The sequence below is a fragment of the Kwoniella dejecticola genome, chromosome 1 (genome assembly GCF_000512565.2).
Source record: "Kwoniella dejecticola CBS 10117 chromosome 1, complete sequence".
NCBI lineage: Eukaryota > Fungi > Basidiomycota > Tremellomycetes > Tremellales > Cryptococcaceae > Kwoniella > Kwoniella dejecticola.
Genome location: NC_089301.1, coordinates 232,926 through 257,216, shown reverse-complemented (window position 1 = coordinate 257,216; position 24,291 = coordinate 232,926). Strand labels below are relative to the sequence as shown.

The 24,291-nt window shown below is 48.2% G+C and overlaps 9 protein-coding genes across 9 annotated transcripts; 4 read left to right on the top strand and 5 right to left on the bottom strand.

Moving 5' to 3' along the window:
* Positions 1-66: 66 nt before the first annotated feature.
* Positions 67-1,503, top strand: I303_100097 (uncharacterized protein; the record flags this gene model as incomplete). The annotated part of the gene is made up of 4 exons (XM_018403474.1): positions 67-667; positions 848-914; positions 1,019-1,202; positions 1,345-1,503. 4 exons carry the CDS (start codon positions 67-69, stop codon positions 1,501-1,503), a joined length of 1,011 nt encoding a protein of 336 aa, XP_018266128.1.
* A 453-nt stretch (positions 1,504-1,956) lies between these two features.
* I303_100096 (uncharacterized protein) lies at positions 1,957-2,407 on the bottom strand (the record flags this gene model as incomplete). Its single annotated transcript, XM_065968047.1, has 2 exons — positions 1,957-2,288; positions 2,332-2,407. The coding sequence occupies 2 exons, from the start codon at positions 2,405-2,407 to the stop codon at positions 1,957-1,959; spliced, it is 408 nt and encodes a 135-aa protein (XP_065824119.1).
* A 1,272-nt stretch (positions 2,408-3,679) lies between these two features.
* On the top strand, positions 3,680-6,352 carry I303_100095 (uncharacterized protein; the record flags this gene model as incomplete). The annotated part of the gene is made up of 1 exon (XM_018403472.1): positions 3,680-6,352. One exon carries the CDS (start codon positions 3,680-3,682, stop codon positions 6,350-6,352), a length of 2,673 nt encoding a protein of 890 aa, XP_018266126.1.
* A 329-nt stretch (positions 6,353-6,681) lies between these two features.
* On the bottom strand, positions 6,682-8,989 carry I303_100094 (uncharacterized protein; the record flags this gene model as incomplete). Its single annotated transcript, XM_018403471.2, has 9 exons — positions 6,682-6,724; positions 6,817-7,066; positions 7,338-7,396; positions 7,567-7,687; positions 7,862-8,040; positions 8,171-8,379; positions 8,463-8,680; positions 8,775-8,882; positions 8,953-8,989. The coding sequence occupies 9 exons, from the start codon at positions 8,987-8,989 to the stop codon at positions 6,682-6,684; spliced, it is 1,224 nt and encodes a 407-aa protein (XP_018266125.2).
* An 876-nt stretch (positions 8,990-9,865) lies between these two features.
* I303_100093 (uncharacterized protein) lies at positions 9,866-10,984 on the top strand (the record flags this gene model as incomplete). The annotated part of the gene is made up of 4 exons (XM_018403470.1): positions 9,866-10,016; positions 10,116-10,159; positions 10,290-10,549; positions 10,768-10,984. 4 exons carry the CDS (start codon positions 9,866-9,868, stop codon positions 10,982-10,984), a joined length of 672 nt encoding a protein of 223 aa, XP_018266124.1.
* Positions 10,985-11,474: 490 nt separating this feature from the next.
* On the bottom strand, positions 11,475-16,260 carry I303_100092 (uncharacterized protein; the record flags this gene model as incomplete). Its single annotated transcript, XM_018403469.1, has 12 exons — positions 11,475-11,497; positions 11,586-11,628; positions 11,725-11,902; positions 11,970-12,013; positions 12,142-12,688; positions 12,755-13,379; positions 13,440-13,552; positions 13,614-14,256; positions 14,342-14,625; positions 14,715-15,099; positions 15,199-15,300; positions 15,396-16,260. 12 exons carry the CDS (start codon positions 16,258-16,260, stop codon positions 11,475-11,477), a joined length of 3,852 nt encoding a protein of 1,283 aa, XP_018266123.1.
* Positions 16,261-16,849: 589 nt separating this feature from the next.
* Positions 16,850-19,929, bottom strand: I303_100091 (uncharacterized protein; the record flags this gene model as incomplete). Its single annotated transcript, XM_018403468.1, has 9 exons — positions 16,850-17,235; positions 17,368-17,408; positions 17,486-17,639; positions 17,752-18,048; positions 18,135-18,261; positions 18,327-18,459; positions 18,558-18,900; positions 19,025-19,133; positions 19,225-19,929. 9 exons carry the CDS (start codon positions 19,927-19,929, stop codon positions 16,850-16,852), a joined length of 2,295 nt encoding a protein of 764 aa, XP_018266122.1.
* A 481-nt stretch (positions 19,930-20,410) lies between these two features.
* Positions 20,411-22,153, top strand: I303_100090 (uncharacterized protein; the record flags this gene model as incomplete). Its single annotated transcript, XM_018403467.1, has 9 exons — positions 20,411-20,508; positions 20,577-20,675; positions 20,755-20,853; positions 20,917-21,048; positions 21,101-21,198; positions 21,251-21,304; positions 21,361-21,788; positions 21,859-21,974; positions 22,042-22,153. 9 exons carry the CDS (start codon positions 20,411-20,413, stop codon positions 22,151-22,153), a joined length of 1,236 nt encoding a protein of 411 aa, XP_018266121.1.
* A 122-nt stretch (positions 22,154-22,275) lies between these two features.
* On the bottom strand, positions 22,276-23,682 carry I303_100089 (uncharacterized protein; the record flags this gene model as incomplete). The annotated part of the gene is made up of 5 exons (XM_018403466.1): positions 22,276-22,384; positions 22,545-22,692; positions 22,818-23,032; positions 23,195-23,397; positions 23,533-23,682. 5 exons carry the CDS (start codon positions 23,680-23,682, stop codon positions 22,276-22,278), a joined length of 825 nt encoding a protein of 274 aa, XP_018266120.1.
* Between the last annotated feature and the right edge of the window lie 609 nt (positions 23,683-24,291).

Sequence of the window (24,291 nt, the reverse complement as noted above, 5' to 3'; positions counted from 1 at the left end):
CTATTTCTTCAAACCTTTTCAAAGCAAGTTCAGTCAAGTCAAGTCAAGTCAAAACAAGCCGCCACCATGGATATCCTACTACACTACACGGACGAATACATCTTCGATTCCGTCTATTCCTACCTTCTTCCTCATCCTCCTATACCTTCCTCGGGCTTACCAGAGATGTTCGTACATAACAAAACCGCCCTCCCATCTCCTTATACCACTTCGACCACCTATTATCCACCCTCTTCTTCCGGATTAACCACCGGTTCTCTACTCGCTCGGGACAATATTGTTCGTCAAGGAATATCGATCTTCACAATAGCCTTACTCGGGGCATACGTGATGTATTTCCTCTTTTGCTCGATATCGTATTTCTGCTTCTACGACAGACGGTTAGAACATCATCCGAGGTTCCTGAAGAACCAGATACGCATGGAGATCAAGTCGTCAATGATCGCTGCGCCAGTCATCGACGTGATTACCCTCCCGTGGTTCTTGGGAGAAGTCAGAGGATACTCGAAGCTATACGAGGATGTAGGAGATTACGGATGGGCTTACTTGGCAGGAAGTTGTTTGATGTTTCTGCTGTTTACGGATCTGGCGATTTACTGGGTGCATAGATTGGAGCACCACCCGGCGATTTACAAGTATATACATAAACCGCATCATAAATGGGTTGGTGAGTCATCTTTCACACTTGAAATTTTCCATTCATCTGTACACCCTTACTCCCTTGAATCCACCATATCTCCAATGACACTGCGAGACATGACATGACATGACATGACTTGGTTTTTGAGCTCCCTTGCACATGATTATGATTGTGAAAAAAGCGCTGACTGGATACCGCTTGGATCAGTCCCAACCCCTTACGCTGCATTGGCTTTCCACCCTCTAGACGGATACGCACAATCATTGCCATACCAGTAAGTCACCTACTCCTCAAATCAAATAACCTTGCGAATGATAACTAAATATAATATCATTGGGGAATCATCGCTGACACGTGTTCTTCCGTCGTCGCCAATAGCATCTTCCCATACTTGTTCCCACTGCACAAATATGCCTACCTCGGATTATTCGTCTTCGTGCAATTCTGGACTATCTTGATCCACGATGGGGATATGATCTCTGGACATTTCTTGGAGAGGTATATCAACTCGCCTGCTCATCATACGTTACACCATCTTTACTTTACCGTCAACTATGGTCAGGTGAGTTGCTCGTTTCTATCCGCTTTCCTCCCTTCTCTTCTCATCTTGTACCTTCTTCCTGATCTTGATACACACGCCGTCAATATTTTTGAATCTTTGCTTTTCTTCGGATGCTGATCCTCTGTTGTACCCTACTTGACAGTACTTCACGTGGGCAGACTCGTTCTGGGATTCATACAGAGCACCAGAAGATAAACTCGATCCGATCCACGCTTCGATCCAAAATATGAAGAAGAAGGGATTGATAGATGCGGACGGGAATTCCATCCCTCAGCCTGCGCCTTCTAAGAAGGATTTATAGAGCAATTCGAATCCAAATCGAATGATAATAAACGAGAATCAATACACTTTACGAAACTTACCATATCATACCATACTATACCCCACCACGCCATAGAAATAAAGTATATCCTGTAGAAATGATACTCTGGTTTCTTTTTGATACCCATTTTAATACGATACGATGTGACATACATATCCCTGGGTATATTTCGTATTGCCTTTCTCTTGATATCGACGTGGGGACTCACGAGCAATATTCACACGATTGCATCGATACTCTGCAGTCTCAGGACTGTCGGTATATCTAAAATCATACTCTTACTCATAGAGAGGTTGTTGATGTATGACAAGCTGTTCTGATCTACATACAACATTTGTTCTGAAGTCTGAAGTGAGTGATTTGAGAGATTGTATTATTATATGAAGCTACACGATCATCGCCTGTATCAATTCCCCTCTTCCCCTCTTCCGCTCATTCTCTTTCTTCCTCATCCGCGTCCTCCCCGGCATTAGAATCAGCATCATCCAGTACTACCTCGTACCCTACCCTGATCCACTCTCCGCACCATTCACATCCAACAACTTCTACGTTCTGCTCTAATTGCTCGACTGTAATTTTGAATTGGCCCGAACAACGGCATGGATAAGTATACCATTGGGCTTCTCCCTCTTCTTCTTCTTCTTGTTCTGTCCTATCCCGATCTTTATCATCTCTATCCTCATCCTTGGCAGCTGTTAATTGTATTCCGGAGTCCAGATTCCCATTGTGCTCTTGGTCCGATTCGTAGTGAGGTGTGAATTCATCTAACGATATATTCCGGAATATATGAGGGCCATCCTCTCTTACTCCTGTCGACGGGTTTGATATACTCTGGTAGTACGTGCCGGCGTGCGATTCCGAGTGAGGATATGTATCGAGCCATCTTGCTCTTTTGTGCGGGTCTAGTAAGATCGATTTAGCTTCGTTGATCAGGCGTATGTTGATATCTGAATCAGGACCGTCATTCTCGGTCGTGGTCGTTTTAGTGTCATGTGAGTCGCGGATGGGAATGGGAATGGGTATTGACGAGATATTCTTATCTGGATGATGCTATTCATTACGCGAAATGGTAAAGTCAGTCAATCACTCAGTCAGTCAGTTGTGTTGGCATGGTTTAGCTATTGAGAGATATTGTATGGTATGGCAACGGCAACATACGATCAAGACCAGTCTCCGCCATGATTTGATCACATCTTCGTCGCTTGCTGTAGGTGATAAACCTAGAATAGCATAGTAATTTGGTGGAGAAGGTATCTTTGCGTTTGCACCTCGAGCGGGAAAGAACGGATGGATTGTCGAGCTACAATGTCTTCCTCTGTTTCTCTCTTGCGGTCTTCAGTCTTAGTCCTCAATCTTCAGTCATCAGTCTTCAGTCCGCCGTCTGTAGATTCCTTTCCTTCAAGGTCGCTTGTTCGTCTGTGTGTTTGTGATGACCAAGACGTATACCTAGAAAATACAAGCATAGGACTGATTTTAGTTAGTGCACCACATTTGCCACTTAAAAACCTTTAATCATAAACGCGCCTCCCATTTACATTGTCATGTTACGTTTTCGATGGATCACACGTCCAACTCAAATCAAACTACCAGTAGGTAGTATTTGACAGATGCTGCTTTTCCACCCATAGACAACACGAAGCATAAGCATCCAACATAAAACAGCTCGACAATATACAGACAAACGTCAGCTTAGATATACACATACAGGTGAGTTAGTGTCTCCGGCTTGTTCCCTATTTTGATCGCCAGCAAGGTGGTTTTCGATTCGCGAAAACCAACAAATTTAGGTGGCAAAATGCCCTTCGGGCCGGTGTTGCATTGGAACGATTGTTTTTACAGTATGTATGATGATCGCTGACCTTGGCCCTATCGATCTCGCCTTGTGAGTAGCATTGAAAAGAAAAGGCATCTTTGCAATTGGATCGCCAGCATCTCACAGTGAGTCTGACATTCATCGTTTGTCAGCTCAACTCAACTCCCTTCATTCAGAACAACAGTGGGATCTTGAGCTGATCTTGTCTTTTACTCACCGATCAGCAGTCTATACCAAGCCAAAGTTCCATACCTATAATTACTAATCAATCGTACGTATCATCAGATCCTCTCCTAGTACAACTTATCGCGATAATTGTATTGAGGCTTCGACTTCCAACAGATGACCGACAACGCGCAAATCGATACCCAAAACACCGCAAAAGATATCTCTGCTCCTCCTCCTTCTCCTCCTCCTCATCCTCCTGCTACTATCGAGACGAAGTCCGATGCCGAGCCTCAGACGACCGAAACTCCACCTGAACCCTCACACCCTGCCGCATCAGTCTCACCACCTCCTCAATCAGACGCCGTCCCTGAGCCAGCAACGATCACTCAACAGCCTCAGAAGCCAGAAGTCGTAAAGGCGAAGCCGAAGGGGAAGGGGAAGAAGGTGAAAGCCAGACCGAGACGTAGAGTGGTTGACTCAGATCACGAGTCAGACTTGGAAGATGGGAGCGATGGAAGCTTGACTGATCCTTCGTCCGCTTCCGAAGCAGAGTCGGACACAGAGGACGAGGAAGACGAAGCTCCAGTCAAGAAGGATGGTGCTTCGGTTGCAAAAGCCGGTGAGGAGACCTCCAACATCAACGGTAACAGCGCCGGTACGAATTCATCTGTGAAAGGGAAGGGCAAGGGTCAGAAGCGGGAGTACACCGAGGAGGAAACCAGGAAATTCGAGGAGATCAAAGCTAAGAGGAAAGCCAAACAAAAGGCCAAGAAAGCGGAGTTGAAGAAGAAGAAAGAAGCAGCAAAAGCGGCCGGAACCCCAGTAGCAGAGAAGAAGGAGAATGTTGAGGGTCTAGTAGCTTCTACGTCGAACTTGAAATTGGACGGAAACGAGAAGGAACCGATCTCTTCCACGGCACCTCTCACCCAGACCACGTCCCGGACTTCGACTTCGCAACGAGGTCGAAGAGGATCCAAGGCACACCAACAACGTGAATTGATCAGCGACGATCCGAAAGTCGTACCGCGTCAAGGGAAATTCTGGACTCACGATCAACGTACCGAACCTCCTCAGCAATTGCCAGCGAGAGGCTTACCAGATTGGCGCGGACGAGGAGTCCCTCGAGGTGGATTTAGAGGAGGTTTCAGGGGAAGAGGGTTTGCGCCTCCGGCTTTCGGAGCCGGAGCTAGGGGTACCGCTCAAGGTGTAGAATTGACGACAACCGACGAGAAGAAGCCGACGGCACCGAAGAGTGCAGAAGGCGATGATGAGAGTGAAGGAGATTCAGAGCCAGTGTTGGAGATGGACAGGCTGGAGAAGGAATTGGCGAAGAAGACACCATCTGCGATACCGACGCAGCCCAAGGAGAAGAAGTGGGGTCACGAAGCCTTTGAGCATATACAGTCTCAGCCTGAGAAGAAGCCGTTTTCACCGCCAGTTCAACCTGCTGTGAGGGGTGGAGCAAGAGGTTTACCCATTAGAGGTGCAGCAGCTCGAGGAGGTAGAGGCTTAGGAGGAAGAGGCGGTCATTTCAGACAACCTCTCTCGTCATTACCTTTCCACCCTTCGAATCTTGCTGCCACCGCTGCTGCAGCCAAAGCCAAAGCCGCAGCTACCGCCGGATCTGCTTCCACCTCTGTCGCCGACCCCACCGCTTCTGCCGCCGCCTCTATCCCCGCATCCGCTATCTCTCTGTCCACTGCACCCCCTTCAGTCCCCCCGACACAACCCGCTCCTTTGAAGGCCTCCGCGCCGTCTACGGATCCGGAGGGACAATCGACCCAACCTGATCTGGACAACCTACTTGACGAAACCTCCCAAGCAGTTACGATCAGGTTGCCAGGTTCCGCCGGTTCCGTTGAGGTTACCGTCGGCCCTACTGTACCAGTCTCAGCGGAAGCAGGGCCTGTAGTCGAAACTCCCGAACTTAATGAATCGGGTCAAGCGATCTTGTACACTTCGCCAGTCCCTCCTCCTCAGCCCGCATCTGCACAGCTCCCTTCTTCAGTCAATCCCACCATGTACGCAAACCCAAACGCCAATGCTCCTTCGCCATATCCAGCTGGATCCGAGAATGGCTCGATGAGCAGCGGATTCAGTCATTCTCAATTCGTTCCTACACATTCGCACCCCATACAAAAATCGCATTTACAGCAAAATGTCAGCGCTTCCTCCTATCCACCGGAATTCGTCCCTTCTTCACAACGTGGTCTCAACGGCAACGCTGGACAACCCCGACCTTTCTACCCTTCTAATGGCGACGCACCTAGATCGTACCCTCAACAAGCACATCAACAAAGACCGCCAATCCAACCATTCTACCCAGCACAACAGTCCTACGAGTATCAGCCCGAGTCTCAAAGGGGTTCCTTCTCTGCTCAAGCTCAGGCCCAGACATTCTATCCTCAAATGCAAATACAGCAGAATGAGTACGTAGATGGTAGAGGATCACCTTTCTCAGCCGGATCACCTTCATACGCCCACGCGCAAAACGGCCAGATTGGTTATTTCGCACCTGCCAGACAAAGCGCGAAGATCTCTATAAAACCTCCTTCTGGTTCTGGGAACAGTGGTATAAAAGGTCAATCGGAGAAGGATTACATGCAACAACAACTCCAACCTACATTTGCGACTCTGAACACAGGTTCGATGGACCCGAATTTGAATCAAGCATATTATCCTCAACAACATTACAATCCGTATACCCAGTCCGCCGTTGCTAATGGGTATGAGATCAGTAATGGGAATGGGTATTATGTAGATGCGAATGGGTATCCCACGAATGGATGGGCTGGAGCGCAGGGGCAAGTTGCGTATGGATATGAAGGAGATTATGTGTATCAATAGGGCTTGAGGCTCTGCGGGGTTTGACCTGCCACCTGTCTTGGACAGTGGTCGAAGACTGAGGCAAGTACACTGGTCTTAGGTCTTTGGCGACACAGGTCAAACGAGGACGAGGGATGAGCAAGGTCAAAAGCACGATTTAAGAAACCCAACCGTTGGTAAGAAGTGCAAAGAGTATACGGCGGATATTATCGCAGTAACCTACAATTGTGTACAATGCATATTGATATTCAAAATATAATACACATCATCATCACAATTCGCATCAGTGTCTGTGTGGGTAACAAGAGCGTCCTCCCCTTGCAGCGGGGATGTTGATACTGTACACAAAGTTAATGAGCATAAGCGATCTGCAATTTATCCTCTCCGATCTCTCTGCAATAATGCGCAGTACTGTACACTTGTACACTGAACTTTGCACATTACATCGTTTAGTCAGGCCATGGTGCGTTGACTGGTTGACGAACACGTCACTATCTTGAGGTTGAGCTAAGTTATAACATGCGGAATTACTATTCGAATTATTGTATGTAAGGTGAGGTGGGACAATTATCGTGCGCTCCGATAGAGCGTCATTCTCATCATCATCATCATCATCATCATCATCATCATCATCATCATCATCATCATCATCATCATCATCATCATCATCATCATCATCATCATCATCATCATCATCATCATCATCTTCATCATCTTGACATTCGCTTATTCGTTCTGTAACTCGACTTGATATGAGTTCAAGTCACTGTAAGATCTTCGAGCGACGGGATAATACCGTTGCCTAATTGTTGAAAGACATCTCAACCGTTAAATTCATTTAGACTCAACGACAATACGTCTGAGTATATTATAACATTCGTTTGGAACCCCGATTGGATGGAATTTTGTATGTGCACTTACATTTAGGCGTAACTACAGCAGAGGGGAGAAACAGCGACTCACCAATCAAGATGGAATAACCATTGAACATCTGGTTTCAGCTTACCGGCGTTGACTGAGAAATATCCCTCTTCTCCGCCTGCTGAGGGATCCCATAATTTGATACTGTGTGAAACCATCACGATATGGCAAGTGGGGACCGGGTGAGAGTGAGGGGACAAGTTGATTTATTTATTATATCTGTTAGCCGATCATTTTTTCGGCCATTTCCCCGCTTACATTGTCATCGGAAAATGACAAGCAAGAGAAAGCGATGCCGGTAGCAGATGACTTACTCGTCCGAGATAGTTTTGTTAAATTCAACGACCGAGAAATACCTCTCCGACGCCACGCAACTCGAATTGGGTCGAGTGAGGATGGTAATTGGTGTATAGGATGATTTATCGAGCCACATCTCTGTATATGGCAAAACCGCATCTACTGTATTAGCATCGCGTTGTTACAGGTCGATCAATGTGGAACGGAATCACGATGCGCCGTTCGTTGGGAACTGTGCGGTACGAGTGTAGTGTACTATTTGTATCGACGATTTCATACATTGAACGACACGCCCGAGCGGACTTGACTTACCCCATATAACATCATTGAGCTGAGAAGGATCTTCTCTAGTAGGATGCATGCCTATCAGGCTGACTAACGCTTGATACCCTGCCCAGTCGCGGGAACCTTGATCCTCCTTGAAAGCGTTATCAGATGTAATCTTTGGATCACCAATGTCGAGCAAAGCGTTCCGTATTGCGCCTCTCCACCTATGCAAACAATAAACAGTGGAGCATCAGTCTCTTGTCAATCAGTTAACCTACAGTCATTTGAACTTCCGCGCTCGAATCCCTTGTTGAAGTTTGGCGTAAATCATGAAATTGTGGACCCTTGACTCACCATGCATCGTTCGCGTTGGAGTTGCCATCGCTTTTTACGCCCTCAAATGCCATGGTACGAGGCGGTCTGATATTTAGAGAACCATCGTACAGAGTGACATTGATAGCGGGCAGATCGTTCTTATCGGTGAAATTTAGTTGGTCCGCATAGTCCAAAGCGGATAAGGCCCAGTTTGGGTCTGCGTTTGCCCATGAGCAAAGGGTTGAGAACTAGGAAAACCCCGTACAATCATCAGCGATTCCTATTCCTAAAACGAAATCATAATCTCCGTTCAAAATTGACGACAACTCACCAACCAGTCTTCTTTGGGATTATTAGCCCAGATTTGTCTGCAAGAGGGGGACGCATCTTGACCTGCGATCGGCGCTGATTTGCCGGTGACCTCGGGAGGCGAGACTGTACTTGTAGCGACCGCGATGAGGTCTGACTGTTGAATGATATTGGTCGGAATGGAGCTGGTGCTAGACCCGATTGGGTAGGTGGCTGAGGTGCTAAGATCAGGGGGAGGAGCTGATCATAGGAAAGAGTCAACTCAGCAGAAGTCCTAGTGATTGCGCACACAAATCACGGACGAGCTGTGGTGCGTCAAGTGTCCTTCGCTCACCTGTACTAGACGTGTTCTCGAAAGCTTCCACGCCGCTCGAAGGCTGGATCCAGACGGTATTGACTTGAGTCACCGTCAACGCCGCTTCAGAAGGAGCGGATCCGCTCACTGAGATTGACAGAATCGTCAGTACAAGTCGCGCCAACACATCAGATTGCAGTGTATGTATGACACTCACCTAAGGCAGGCAATAGAAGGATGACAAAACCGATCATCTCGAGTGGCGATCCGGTTCAAATTCTCCGAGCGAGGTGATGCGGTCCAAGATAACGAAGCGGGGTTTCAACTCGTGTGAAAGCGAGATCAATTCTGTGATGTAGTAATTTAAAGAGCGAGTGCGCTTACTCAAGCTTTTACTGATGAGGCAGAGTTCTCTGCTTACCGGGCTTATGAGTGTACTTCTACCTATACGTTTGCTATGAAGGAAGAAAGAAAATGGATGCTAGGGCACAGAACTCGCAACTGGAAATCCCGAGTTTGACCAATGTCACCATATATCCCCTGAATCAGACCACAGACTTGCAGCAAGACCGTGGTACCCTTTCGCTGATTGCTCTTCACAGATGCCATCCTCCTTACACCTCGGTTCCGTGTCTCATCTGAATGGCCGGTGTGAGACGTTACGAATCAACCCCAAACGTGCGTACATAAGGACTCGTCCTTTGTTGTAGCTCGGAATCCTCTTCACAAAGGTCGCAAGTTCTGCCATTTATTCCGTTTCAATGAGTCTTGCCGTTCACAACACTTCCCCATAGTCCTGCTGGGCTATTGTCGACATCTGAAGACGACACAGGTGATACCCACCTGCGAGTGATTCGCGTCCGCTGGATCTTGCCAAAGGGATGAGAGGGGAATGAGAATGAAAAGTAATTCGCCACAGAACCAGTCTTCCGCCACCATACCATACTGTACCTCCACCCTCTACTCACTAAAAACAAAAGCATTCTCCTTCACGCACCACAGAGTCATTCTTCTTGATGCAGCGTCGTATGACTCACATTAACATAAGACAGCTGCACTCAACCTACTCACCCACACACTTGAGATCAACAATCTCCACCCATCCTTTTCAGGCATATGAATCAGGCGCAATGTCTTCTCATATACTCTCACCGACCAAAAAGACTCATCCACCCCCTCAAGCCGTAGTCCCTACCCAATCAGCGATGTCGATGTCGGGCGCAGGCGCAGGCGCAGGAGGATATACGGACGCTCATCCGACGGACGAGGAGATGTTCAAGCGTGAGCTGAGGCCATTGCTCCTCCCCTCTTCCGGTGTTCATGGTCATGCAGTCACTCAGCTCAACGAGTCATAGCTGATCTGCAGCCGGCGCTTGATAGGTAGATACGTCGCTATACAAGATATAATCAACGAACTGGAAGATGTAAGTCGCCGCTCAGTCTCACGCTACTCTATCCGTCATACCCCGATGGGCAACTCTCCAACATTGCCCTCAAGGAATCAGATAGACTGTTTCGGAGCATAATTGACGGTATTCGGGTTTTGGCTCTCAGGAGAACAGCCTGATAGCTTACCGGATAGCCAAAATCAAGAAACAGCGTAAAGAAGATGCAGAGAAGGCTGTTCGACGAGCTAGACAAGTAGAGCAAGAAGAGGAAAGACAGAAGAAGAGGTTGAGGGAATTACAAGAGGCGCAGATTGGGAATGATCACGAGAATCAGAACGAGAACGAGGATGAAAATGAAAATGCGACTGAGAATGGGATGGCGGCGAAAGCGGATGCGGATGTGGATGTGGAAATGCATCGGGACGAGTGAGTTGAACCTGCGTTTTGTTACTTAGATGATTGAGTCCTAGAAGGAAGCGGAATCACCCCACCTACATATATATACTTTCACACGTTTCCGAGACAAACACGGTCGATCGTATCCTACCAAGCTCCCCCAGTGCCTCTACACTGCACACCGCGTGATCTGAATGGAGCTGGAACGAAAAGACTGACTGATATACCCCGTGATCTTTTTCTCTTAGTCCGTATCGACCTCAGAACGAAGGTGCATCACGCCATCCAGCCTCTCCACGCGATCAACAAAATCCAGATACCGATATCGACGTCGACATACGTCAGAATGGAGTCGAGCACGATCGTCAACATCAACATCAACAACAACAACAACATGGCAGTCATGATCAGCAAGAAGTGATTTCCAGGCGGTCCGAAGAGGATATAGATATGGACGATTATTGAGTTCAGTCCGAGCATTATTGAGACGCAGTGTCTTTACTACGTGACAAAAGAACCACAACAAGCGATGTGTGACGCGTAACGAATGACGAGTCAAGCACGACGAGTCCCAAAATTCGATCCGTCAAAATAGCTCGCAATCTTACGGTCTCATCGTCTTATGGTCTCACGGAGCATCGACCAGCAGCATTTCCTCCTGAATAGCTGAATGAATTGGGCAACAGTCTATCGCGCGTTTCAAAGAAGAGATGGGATCAACAAGGAAGCCCAACACTGCCTAGGCGGATCATCTGTGTAGTCTAATCACCTTGAAGGACTGCATGCCGGCAGACATGTTGTAAAGACCCACTGAAGCATATTATCAAGCTACATGCATTTTGGTATATTATAGCGTGTATCATGAATCTTCTTTCTTCTCAATGCGCATATCAATCCTCCCTTCATCCTTATCCACAATTATCAAATTGCCTCTAAGGATCATGAAATCATGGTCCTAAGCCTCAGTTTGGACAGTAGCTAAGGAAATTATCAGGGTCATCAGCGATCTTGCTCAGGAGCAATCCTTGGAAGTTTGGCTCAAAGGGAAGGACACAGAGTGACTCACGCTCCCTGCTCTTCTTCTGACCAGGTAATCGATCCTTTACGCCCTGCGAAGACATTGTCATCAGTATATGCAACATGTCGGCCCAGACTTCGATCGATCAGACCAGATCGGATCACATCAACTCAGAAGTCTGACTCACCCGCATCATCCATTTGGCAGATCTATAAGCTTTCACCTGAGCTAGACCCCTACCTCGGCTCTCGAGCTGTCTCTTATGTGCCCGATCAATCTGTTTTTGTTCTTCTTTATCAATCACTCCGTCATCTTCGAAGTGCGCTTGTTTTCGTGCGATCTCAGCTTCTCCTTCGATGTGGTCACTACATGCGATTACCTGATCAGCCATATTCTCGCTAACTCAACAAATATCGCGAATGCGATACTCACTGTGCCTCCAAAGCGTGTCGTCGAGATTGACCTTGTCTTATAGTCTATTTTGTTACATGACAACAATTATCAGCACGCGTTGCACGGTCATGAGTATCAAGGGACTTTAGTACCACCTCAGGATAGGAAACGCTAAGAAGAGTGGAGTAGGAATGCAAGGAGTCGCACTCACCTCGTGATCCTCATCCAATCCACTATCCAACTTAAGCATCGCCGTGAGCTCACCGACAATCTCGAACTTGTGGAACTTCTTCGTCTGATCGTTAATCGCATTTTGCCTCAAATTCGAAACGTGGTTCTCGGTCGAGACCAAGATCGGAAGTTTAACTTGCTGTTGCACATCGTCCGTGAGATCTTGCATCCACAAAACAGCGATCGCGTTCGGCTTATTCTGTATGCCGAGGGTCGATAGAGGACCGTTGGCTTTTCCAAGTTCGAATACCACGGATGATTGATATCTTGAATAGACGGGTAATCTCAACAAGTCTAAATCCCATTTCATTTGATTACCGTTGACCTCAACTTCTTTCTTCGATAGCGTTTCGACTTTCTCGGAAGTGACGACTCTGAGTCTGGTGGCTTTAGGTTCGAAGAATTCGGATTTTCCATCGTGGATGACGGCGGAAACGTCTGAAACTTCCAATGTGCCAGTATCCCATCCTCGCATGTTCTTGGGTAAAGTAGTCTGGACTCCTCGGAATGCGAAGGATATGTTGGCTCTGCAGAATTCGAGGTCAATCAGCTTAGACTCGAGGACATTCTTCGTGCGAAAACATCCGACTCACTTTCCAAATCCAACTCCTTCAGTCAAAGCATACACTTGCGTAACGGACGAAGCCTCAGCAAACACCTCAGAAAGCCTGACACTGATAATACCAAGAATAGGATCTGCTTCTCTAAGTCTGGAATCCCGAATGACAACTCTGACAACAGTGTTCTCGAACTCTCTGACGAAGACTTCGGTACCAGCTTCGAAGTATGGGTTAGTCGTGTATTGCTTGACTCGAGTCTTGTATACCATATCATCGTTAACCAAAAATTCACCATATCCAGACGGGAGGTTCTCTGATTGTTCAGAAGGTTGATCCGTATCTTGACCGGCTTCACCCTCTCGGTCACCGGAAGCACCTTCAAGATTTTGTCTCTCGAGATTATTGACTTGGTGCAAGATAATGGAGAGTACACCAGAGGGCCATTTCGGGTCGGGTCGGGTCTTTTGGACGTCGGGCGGAGGGGGCGGTAAGTCTTTCTTAGCTGGGTTGGGAGCAGCATCTTGTGGCAGCATCTCCATTTCCGGTGCGGTCTTTGGTGGATCGGGTGTAGCTTTCGCCTCTTCGACAGTAGGGCCTCGTTCAAGCTCTTTGACCAGTGGCGCTTTCTCGAAGTAACCGATAGACCAAACGACTTTGCCTAAAACACGCAGGCTGTCAGCTTTGATCATTCGTTCATTGTTGCAATCGAATGGCTTACCTGGCATGTCGTTAGCATCTTCGAAACCCATAAGACTGTCTTCTCTCCTGTGCATGGTGTTGGGCTCCAACATAAGTTCTTCAACAGGCACTTGAACTCGTCCAACTAGGTCACTACGATCGAGTCACAATCGGTGAGTCATCCATTCTTGTCAATAGGAAAGGGCTAACTCACTCAGCAGAAGCTTTATCGCTGTCCCAAAGCATAACAGCCAAATCCTCTTTGGCTTTCACCTCGTCCATAGTCAAGAGCAAGACCGCTGTCTCTTCGAATACCGGGTTCAAGTCTTCAAGGATGATTCGAGTGGAGTAAAGAGGTTTGCCGAATTTAGCATAGGCGAGTACCACGTACGGATCGGATAAACCGTTGTTGTCCTGCGCGGAGAGACCTTCACAGTGATGAATTGTAATGACGAATACACCGATAGCCCTGGTATCTCCCACTGCAGCCCCAGAGAGCAATTCTTGGATATTGAGAGTCATCGATTTTGGCACGGCAAGTTCTGCTGTTCCGGCTGCGATACCCATTTTAACAAAGGAGGAGACGAATGGCAAGTCCAATACGTTGGGCAAGTGCTTTGACATAGGTATCGCTGAGACTTCGACTGCGGGAACTCCGCATAAAGCAAAAGTCAAGTTTCGAACGAATGGCGGTTCCGGAATGAATTGGACTCGTAGTCTGACGACACCGAAAATCTGTTCCACTTGAATCCAGATGGGAATAGGGATGTGAAGCCAGTCATAGAGCCCAAGGAAGAACTCAATGAGCAAATGGATGTTTTTCGCTCTCAGATTAGCTCCTTGTCCGGGCAGAGCAGCTAATCGGCGCATAGCATTTCATTCATTGAATCAGCTGAAACCCCGGCTGTAGCCCTGCAGTAGTGCTTTGGACAGCTGACTCACCGTAAGAGAAGGCAACTTCAAAATTGTAGTAATCTCCGGCTTCGTCCTCTGTGATATCTTTACCAGCGGTATCCTTGGTCTTGATGTTCTCATTACCCTCGTTGATCCATCCGGATTTTGGGTATCCGTCATCTCCAGGCTGGTCCGGGAGCGCTCGGATCGAGGTGATTCTGAGCGGATTCGAGCCTTGGCCTAAATCTGTAATCCTGACAGCGTCCACAAATCCTGGAAGAGATTGTTGCAAGATGTCTTCGACCATATCTGCAACCGAGATGAAAAGGGCGCTGTCATCGTAGTCACACGAATCAGCTGGTGGTTCAGCGACATCGTTTGTTGAAAGCCTACATCAGAAGCGCTTAGAAGTGAAACTTACGGATCGATCAGACCCCATATCAACTTGATCAAACCATTCAGCCACTCGACACTCTCCGGGATGGGGGGAGAGAAAGCTTCTCCTCTCTGTCGACCCATATCTTGTCTGACCCTTTCGATCTCTTTATCCAATCCACGTTCGACGAGACTGATTCCAGTCATAAGGATGAACCCGGTCGTAGAGCACAATACGGATCTCCAGATCAACTTGACCAAGCCTGAACCGAAGGCCACGCTAAGCCAGATGAAGAACATGGCTCCGGCAACGACGTATTGCATGAGCTTGAGCTTCTGGATCATGGCGTCGACCGAGGGCGGTCTGGGAGGCGGGAAAGCATGGTATAGAGCATTCGTGCCTTTCGTAGCTGGAATGCTTGCGTCGAAGTCTGTGTCGCGAATCATCCAGTCAGCAGACGGACGACTGAATAGCATTCAGATAAAGAAATGTGACAGTTGTGGGGTTGGATGAGGTAGACGTTACTCACCTTTGGGATCAGCATCTTTGACGATGACTTCAGCTCCAGTGACGGGATCTCTGACTCGTCTCTGTCCCTTTTCAGCGCGTTGCAATCGCTCGGTAGGCTTGACTAAGTGTCCAGTGCATTCCAATTTCCAGTGATCAGCATTATCATATCTCGTATCAATGGGCACTGCTGTGGCTCGAGGTCGCGCGACAACTCACGTTTATTCGCATTCATCTGATCCATCAGCCTGCTCTTCTCATTTGCTCCGGTCTGGGCATGTGTCTCATCCTTCTTATCACCTTGCGCTTTCGCAGCGTTCGTCTCTTCGTGCAACTCATCTTTGACTTTCGTTCCCGTACTTCTCAGATCATCCGCTTCTTGCACATCAGCATTATCTCCCCCTTGTCCAGCCGACGCTCTCGCTTTTTCCCGTTCGGCCTGTGCTTGAGCTTGATCACGTTCTCGCTGTTCAGCCTCCTTGCGTCTGGCTTCTACGATTTCCGCGTACGCCTGCGCATCTTGTTCATGCTGTTTCTGTTCCTCCTTGTAATGCTGTACCGTGGGAACCGGGTGACTAGTGGAATATCCTTGTCCGACAACTCGGGAGGGGGGGACAGGTGGTAAGTCCGGAAACTCGGTATTGGTTTTCGAGTCGGACATCGTGTTCGTGTTCGTGTTCGTGTCTGTGTGACCGTGGGGGTCAGAGTCAGAGTTAAAACGGGATTGCGACTCGGATGTAGGATCGACTAGGGAGGCAGATGATGGTGATGGGAATATAGAAGGTAGGGGTTTATCCTTGTCGACAGTCGAATGCGGTATTGACGCTGATGAATCAGCAGTACGACCCTCGTTGAGATCAGTGACGGAGTTGATGTCCAATGGGTAGAATATCTGTTTATCTTCGTCGCCTGGTAAAGGTGTCAAATCGACTAATACTGGCACTTGTGCTGCTACTGGTGAAGTGATGCTGTCATCCTCGTCCTGGTTCTTCTTTTCGTTCTCAGCGGAAAAAGCCAAGTCGGGATGATGAGCAGCTGATGACGTATGCGGGGTAACCGGAGTGGCACTAGTAGAGTTACTCATAGTAATTACGTCAACCCACAAAATGCGAGATGAGGTAAAAAAGAAACGTAATGCCGTCTGCGTCTGTAAGTTTTGCTTAGCAAGAGGAAGTTTGAAAGATGAAAGATGTAAGATGAAAGAGGATGGAATGGAGAATCAATGCAAGAAGACCTATCCATTCGACTGTCTATATGTGTCCTGCTGAAGGAGATTGCACAAGCGCAGTGGAAAAGCAGTCTATCCACGTTTTGATGGAAGTGACGCCAGAAACGGTGACTATGACGACAGAGTCGGGTGGCACAGACCTGTCATTAGGGAAGAGCGTGTTCTCGACCGTCCTTCTACCCTGCTTTTTGCACTAGATAATGCAGGTATACAGATGCGTGACGCTATCTCTTGGCGCTGGGTTGACGATGAGATATCGCGGCATTCCTTTGATACATATGCATCCGAAAAGACTGATCAGAGCTACAGCATCGAATGACATGATTGTAAATAATAAAAGGCAATACAAATTCTCTTCTATCCGATGTATAGACCTGAAAATATCCTACAACGATACCGGGCGCTCGTTCTTTCTGTAAGCCGTGACACGACAGTAGATTACTTATCACATATCCCAGTCCCATACACTTCCGGGCATCCTCCTCGTTCCTCCTTGCGGATCATTCTGGCTCTCAGACTGACGCTTCTCAACCCAATCTTCTAACCTATTCAACCCATTCTTACCTAATCCTTTCCACTCATGTTTCGCAACGTTCCCGCCACTTCTATAATGCCCATTCGTCTCCCAGCAGGTAGACATCAAGGTGGGCTCGTATCCGTGCCAAGCGACATCACGAACAGTGAATCCGATACCGTGAGATGCGTATCTGTTACCTTGGTTGATCGAGGCTTGATATCGACCTGAATTATTCGGGAGAGTCGGATCTGCCATAGAGGGGTCTGAGTAGTTCGCATTCTGTTTCAACGGTAATGATTCGGCTCGATTTAGGACTACCTCAAAAATCAGAACAAATGTATTTCATCAATAGGAATTGGATGGCTCATTTACCTTGTACCACTATAACAGGAACATTCGGATAATCAGTGTACTGAATCTACTCCGAATTGAAATAGATAACTCACCTCGACCGTCAAGCGACCAAATATGTATCAGTCCGTCGGCACTACATCATCCCGTATCAGCTCATATAACCATGATGTAACATTTCCGGGGCATCAGCCTGACGCCTGGAATACACACCTTCCTGAGTATATATAACTCTGACCCGTCGATTCCCTCGGACTGAAATGACATCTAATCAATGTCCTCAACACACTATGTCCTCGGAAGGTCATGATCGAGCAATCTTTCGGATGAGCAAGTCGGCTCGGTCGCGGATAATCCATCCCTCGGTCTGAGATACGAATTCAGATTTATCAGATCAGTTCTGCCTCAACTCAACGTTCCATAGGAAGACCGGACTCTTGAATCGGTAGAGAAGAATCAGATCAGAATGATGGACTCACAATCGAATCTAGGTGATCCATGACTCGCCACCGCATCAGGCTCATTATCAAACTCGTTTGCGCTTCTCATCTTCCTCAAATCGTATAACCTCGCTGCTTGATCCTTCGAGTTGACTATCATATACCGTCCATCGCCTTTGGGAGAAGTATACGTGATACCCTCCGTAGCTCCGACTAGGATACCTGATGGAGTGGAGGACGAAAGCGATCGGCGATCCCATACTTTGACATATCCGTCGTCGGATCCGGAGACTAGGATGTTCGTAGATGACTCGTCCGCAAATGAGACCGCGTTGACTATTTACACCGTCACCACATGACTGATTAGCATCAACAGGCATCTTACTTGCCAGAATGACAAAATGAGATGAGGAATGACTGACCATCATCCGCATGACCCTGCACGGCCAACGTCCTTCGTTGAGCGTCGATGTCATACACCATGATCCGACCGCTTCCTGCTCCAGCTACGACTTCCTTCCCGTCCGCAGAGAATCGTATACTCCATATCTGTCACAATCCATGTCAGCCATGATCCGCAACCTAAGGTTATTTGCGAAGCCTAGATGACATACACCGAATCTATCATAGCCCCACATCGCATCCCTGTCTCTCCTTCTACCGGTGAAATCAAGCTCGATGTGTTCTTGGTCTGTTTCGTTGGTATATAGCATATGGACGTATGGAGTGATTGACGAGTATATCATCCTGCGACAAGCATCATCCAACCAGTGTCAGCCTTGTAGTCAAGGTGCGGTTGGGTATTGGGAAGGGGGTCCTGCGGATGCATGATCGGACAAACATACTTGTCACCTTTCTTGTCGGCATCGCAATCCGTGACTGTCCAGCTACCTTCTACCCCTTGAACCCTCTTTATCCTCTTCAGACTAGAATCATCGCTACTCGACCGTGGTCCTCCTCCGCCTCTTCCCCACATATCATCTTCGTCGGACTCTTCAGTCTCGTAATCATCGTCATCGTCATCTTCTTCTACTACCTCTTCCTCCTCTTCTTCTGGGGCAGATTGCGGTGGCGGTTGAACAGATAGTGATCTCGATCGACGTCGTTTCCGCGGATTCGAAGTGATGTGGTTCTTCTTAGCCTGGTTGGTGGAGTACAGGTGGAGGGTGAAATACTGCGTCGCGGTGTCTGACGGAGGTGCGAATCGATTATACCGCAGTGCCGTATCAGTTTATGAGGAATTGACATGAAGATAAGATAAGTCAGGGCTATCCTTGAGCTGAATTGATGAGTGGAAGAAGGAGATACTCACAGAATAGGGAATAATCTTCTTTGGCGTATTGGCCGACATAGGGTACAGACGGGTAAACAGCTACGATCGTCCCTGGCGTATTTGGTACGATCGCTCGAGAGTGTGCAGACTGCGGGATAAAATACGAAATCAGTGGTCGTTCCGTCAGCCACCGAATGTATCATCAATTCAATGGGGGACAAGATCACACCCTGGCTTACTGTCAGTTTAGGTCCGCTCCAGCCGTTCATCCAACTTTGATTCACTTTCGGTCTTCTCACTCCATACTGATTCTTGCCCGCATCCCACTGACCGACTCTCCCAAATTCCCCTCCTTTGAGCAATGCTTTCCCGTTCGGGTGCGGTTCTCTCTGAGGTGTCCACCAGGGTTCTCTCTGTCTTCTTTGAGTTCCTTGTCTCGCTTGAGCTCTCTGTGCTCTACTTAGAGGATCTTCACCGGCCGTACCTCGCGTCACTCGAAGTATGCCACTGTTCATGAGCTGTTGTAACAATGACGATCCACCAGAATCACCTCCATCCCCGAGACCAGCTAGGCCGGCTCCACCGCGAGTTTGAGCATTGATGAGATTCTCGAGCTCCCTGAACGCTCCGGCGGTACCATCGTCCTCGTTATCGATCAACATCCCCTCGCCCAGATCTTCATCTTCTTCCCCTTCATCCGGATCCGCCTCCTCATCGTCGTAAACTTCCCCAATATCATCTTCGAATATGTAGTCTTCGTCATCGTCGTCTTCATCATCAAACTCGTCATCTGGATCGACAAACACTTGATACCCTCTTCCAGGCCCACTACCTCGAGTCCGGATAGCCCCGGTTTCCTCATCGTCTTCGTCTTCCCATTGATCCTCGTCGCCAGGGACTGTATCGTAGAACTCGTCTAGATCGGGATGCAGATCGTCGCTCATTTTGATTCTATTGCTCGGGCAAGGGATGTCTTGACCGGAATCAAGGTGTAGGATTGCGGGTTGAAAGTTTGCCTGCCCTATGAAAGCGCCTGAAAGGGATCAACCTAGAATGTCGATTACTCTTGATCACATCACGATAGATAGTGAATGGTGCATCGGTCAGATGCGAGCCCGGGCATACTACTACTCACTATACGGTCACCAAATAATCAACCTCCACTTCAGACCTCCACCGGCATGGCGATCGAAAACCATAAACGCGTCACTCACTTTGTACCGGTTGCACACAAGCTGATCAATAACCGGACGAGCCAACAAAGGCTCATTCATCTTCACCTCTTTGGCATCTACATTCTGAATAGAATCAACTCCCAGCTCCCATCATATTGCTTACTCATCCCATCGAGCTGTATCGATCTTCCTGAATCAGCGCTATATTCGGTCAACGCTTGCTTTGGCTCCTTGAATCGAACGGAGCACCATGATCCCCTCCACCCGTTTACTCGCTTCGCATATACCGAGAGTCGAGTCTTACATCGTCGCTTCCAAACGAACACCGTTTGGCGCTTATGGTGGAAAGTAAGCTAGGCTCATTCAGCTTTTCGATCCGACTGAAGGTACGAAGCTGATCGGGTCGCTTCATCTAGGCTGAAAGAGCTCAAAGCTTCCGAGCTGGGAGGTATAGCAGGTAAAGCGGCCCTAGCAGAATTGCCAAGTGGAGTTGAGGTAGATCAAGTTTTCTTCGGGTGAGCTGTTCGAAAGACGTCTGTGATATACATACGGTTCACCAACAGCTGACGTTGTCTCTCGATTTGTATGACCCAGAAACGTAGCGCAATCCGATAATTCCACGCCATATCTCGCCAGGCATGTTGGTCATCTATCAGGCTTAGGACCGACCGTGCCAGCTCTCACGCTAAATCGGTTAGTCATAAAAGCTGGCCTGTCCTCCACTACGGTCTCACTCAGCTGATCTCCTCTTGTCAGACTATGTGGATCAGGCTTCCAATCTGCCATCTCGGCCGCTCAGCACATTTCGCTTGGCGAAGCGGACGTATGTCTTACGGGAGGGACAGAAGCCATGAGCATGAGTCCGTATACAATGTCCGGTCTATCAAGGTAAATCAGCTTTCGCGCTTACTATGATGTTGAGCTGAAATCTTGGTAATAGATATGGTACGAGGTATGGTGTGGACTTGAAACTGGAAGATTCTCTCGCCGCCGCTCTAGTTGATCAGAATCCCGGGGGAACGAAGACGCCAATGGGGGGTGAGCTCCTCTTTGACACTTCTTGAGATCCATCCAGCTGATTCTGGTTCAGTGACCGCTGAGAATTTGGCGAAGAAGTACGGTATCACAAGAGAAGAATGCGACAGTACGTGCAGCTGTTTCAAGCTGAAGGTAATCCGAAGTCAGCTGACATGCCTGCAGATTACGCATTACAATCACAACAGCGCTACGCAGCAGGTCTGGAAGCTGGCGCCTTTGCTTCTGAGCTCACGCCCGTGAAGCTGAAACCCGTGAAAGGTGTTCCGCAGACACTTGAAGCGGACGAACATCCTCGACCACAAGCTTCCTTATCGTCCTTACAAAAGTTGCCTAGCGTATTCATCAAAGATTCAGGCGTGGTGACTGCTGGAAATGCCTCTGGGATATGCGATGGCGCAGCTGCCAACGTCGTGATGTCCGAAACCTCGCTGCAGAAGTACGGCGTGAAGCCTCTAGCTAGAATAGCAAGTTATAGCTGGAGCGCATGTGAACCGGAAATCATGGGTATTGGACCTGTCGTAGCTGTTCGTCAGGCCTTGGAGAAGATCGGCAAGTCGGTGGGAGATATGGATATCATAGAAGTCAATGAGGTGTGTCTTCGTTTTCCCTTTTCACCATACATTATTCGGAGACCAGGCTAAGAAAGCGTTATCGATCTAGGCATTCGCCGCTCAGTGGCTGGCGGTTCAGAGGGAGTTGGAATTACCGAATGAGAAAACTAATATGTTCGGCGGTGCAATAGCTTTGGGGCATCCACTGGGAGCGAGTGGTGCGAGGTGAGTCTCGGACGTTAAGGCAAGACGAGTGATTGGTAGCTAATGTGAAATTGGCCCTACTCGGCAGGATCCTGGCCAATTTGACGCATAATCTGATTCGCCTCGACAAAAAGTGGGCATTGGGAGCAGCATGTATCGGTGGTGGACAGGGAATCGCCGTTGTTCTGGAGCGATGTTAGCGCTTCATCAACCTGAGCGAGCTGTGTACACTTGATACATGGAACAGTGAACTCCTGAAGCATGTATTCCTTGTATCCCATTTATTGCATGGTGTATTCAGTACAAAACCACATGGAACAAATCAGACGGAAGCGAAGTCTTTCAAATGACCGATCTGATCTAGATCTTGGACTACATCTGCCCATTTGTACCATTCTTGCTTGTTCGCGAACGGGTCGAAGAGTTCGATCCTGGAGTATGAGCATTTTCAGCACACTGAAATAGTAAGATTACCGTCGACTTGATTACAAAGTAGGTGATGGGATTTCGCCGATCAAGTTTTTGGAGGCTGACCAGCCAGACTGCAGAAAACATGCAAGGGAATGTACTCAGAAGCGGGATGAGACTTACCAGTCACCCTGTCCATCGTGAGCAGTAGTCATGACGGTATAACACTGCTTCGCATTCAGAGCCACCAAGCCTGGATCATCGTCGTCCTTGTAAGGCCGAGTAGTGATTATCATAGGTGATCTATCGGCATTAGCCTTGAGCCAGCTCCCTATCGTACATGGGTCAGTCGCAGTCCCGGCACCAGCACCGAAACAGGTAAGCTATCAATATTGACATTGAAATCGAAAGTTTCGAGTCTCTCAAAGGATCCAGCACAACCTAATACAGACTCACATGCTTTATCTATCCCTTCATCCTTCTCATCATCAATACTATCCGTAAAATCCTTACCTTTGACTTTGACCTGACTTTCGATCCCGGTGAGGATCCGTAAACCCAAAGCAGGATCCCAGGTTACTGTATTATCACTCTGGAAATCGTTGGTCTCTTTGTTGATGTACCATCCGCCGTCTTGCTTGATCACAGCTTGGTGTATGGGAGCAGTCCACCTGTACAAGATACAGTACAATATTAGGATTGGTTCATTGTATGAGTACATCGTCCATTGGGTTTACCTCGTCGAGCGACTTGATGAGAGCACGCAACCGACTTTACGAAACGTAGGACTGGGCCGAGTCCAACATGATAGGACATGATGTGACATGACGTACCAGTTCAAACCATTGCTATCGTCCCAGCCAATCTCATCGTACGCACAATCATGGGACCAAGGCGTAAGATCCTGATTGAATATGTGAATCCTCAATTTCTGGGGGTACTCTTTATCTTTCTCTGGATCATCGTCATCCAAGTTCTCGATGATCTTGGTTTGGATCCGTTCGGAGGATTTGGCGAGTGCGCACATCGCTGCTGGCTGAGATGTATCATCAACAGATTCCATACATCAAGGTCAGCTATGCAGCATGGCAGGCAAACGCTGGATCATCTCCGTGTCATTCTCCGCAAAGACAGATATGCGTCTCGGCTGGGAAAGCACAGCCACACTCACAAGCCAGCTACTAGCGGTAGATGCACGGATATCGGAACATCGAGGTCGTCCATTCCATACTCTTACATCGTTCTCGCGCTTGCCTATTCCTTGTCCCAGCGTGGATGTGGAGGAGCTGACCAGCAGCACACCAGCAAGAAGAAGGCTCATCATGGTTGAGTGATACATCACGATTCGGTTCGGTTCGGAGGGGCAAAAAGAAGCTGTCAAGCAATGAATGGTTATATATGAAATCGAATGAAGTGCTAACAAAACAGAATTGGGAGCAGCAGTTTGGGAAGGTAGCGTTGTATGCGCTCAACAGACCGAAAAGAGCTTACACACGCTGCTCTACGCGCACAATGCATCTTCGATTCACTCAGCACGGAGCGTCGACATATTCCCTTGTCCTTGTGAGTTATGATGCAGCGGTTCACTCATGATGGGCCTCCTTGCAGTTCCTTTCACCTTTCCGCCCCTCAGAAATGGACACGGATCAAAGGGAGCTCAAAGTAACCGATGTGGCGGTTGTGCGCAACCCCTGATTTCTAGTATGCCTCGGTTACGGATTTCGACTAGCCTCCGGATCCCGGCACGGGCTCTGAGCCAACCTTACACTTGGCCTGGTTCAGGCGCTCGAGATCTACCCTGCCTTTTCTCTCAAATATCTTTCCCAATACCCATCCATACTCTTCCAGCCAAGTCTCTTCCGAGTACTCTCAGGATATCTACGATGCAGTGTATACATCTTAGATGTACATGACAGTACTCCAAGCTCAT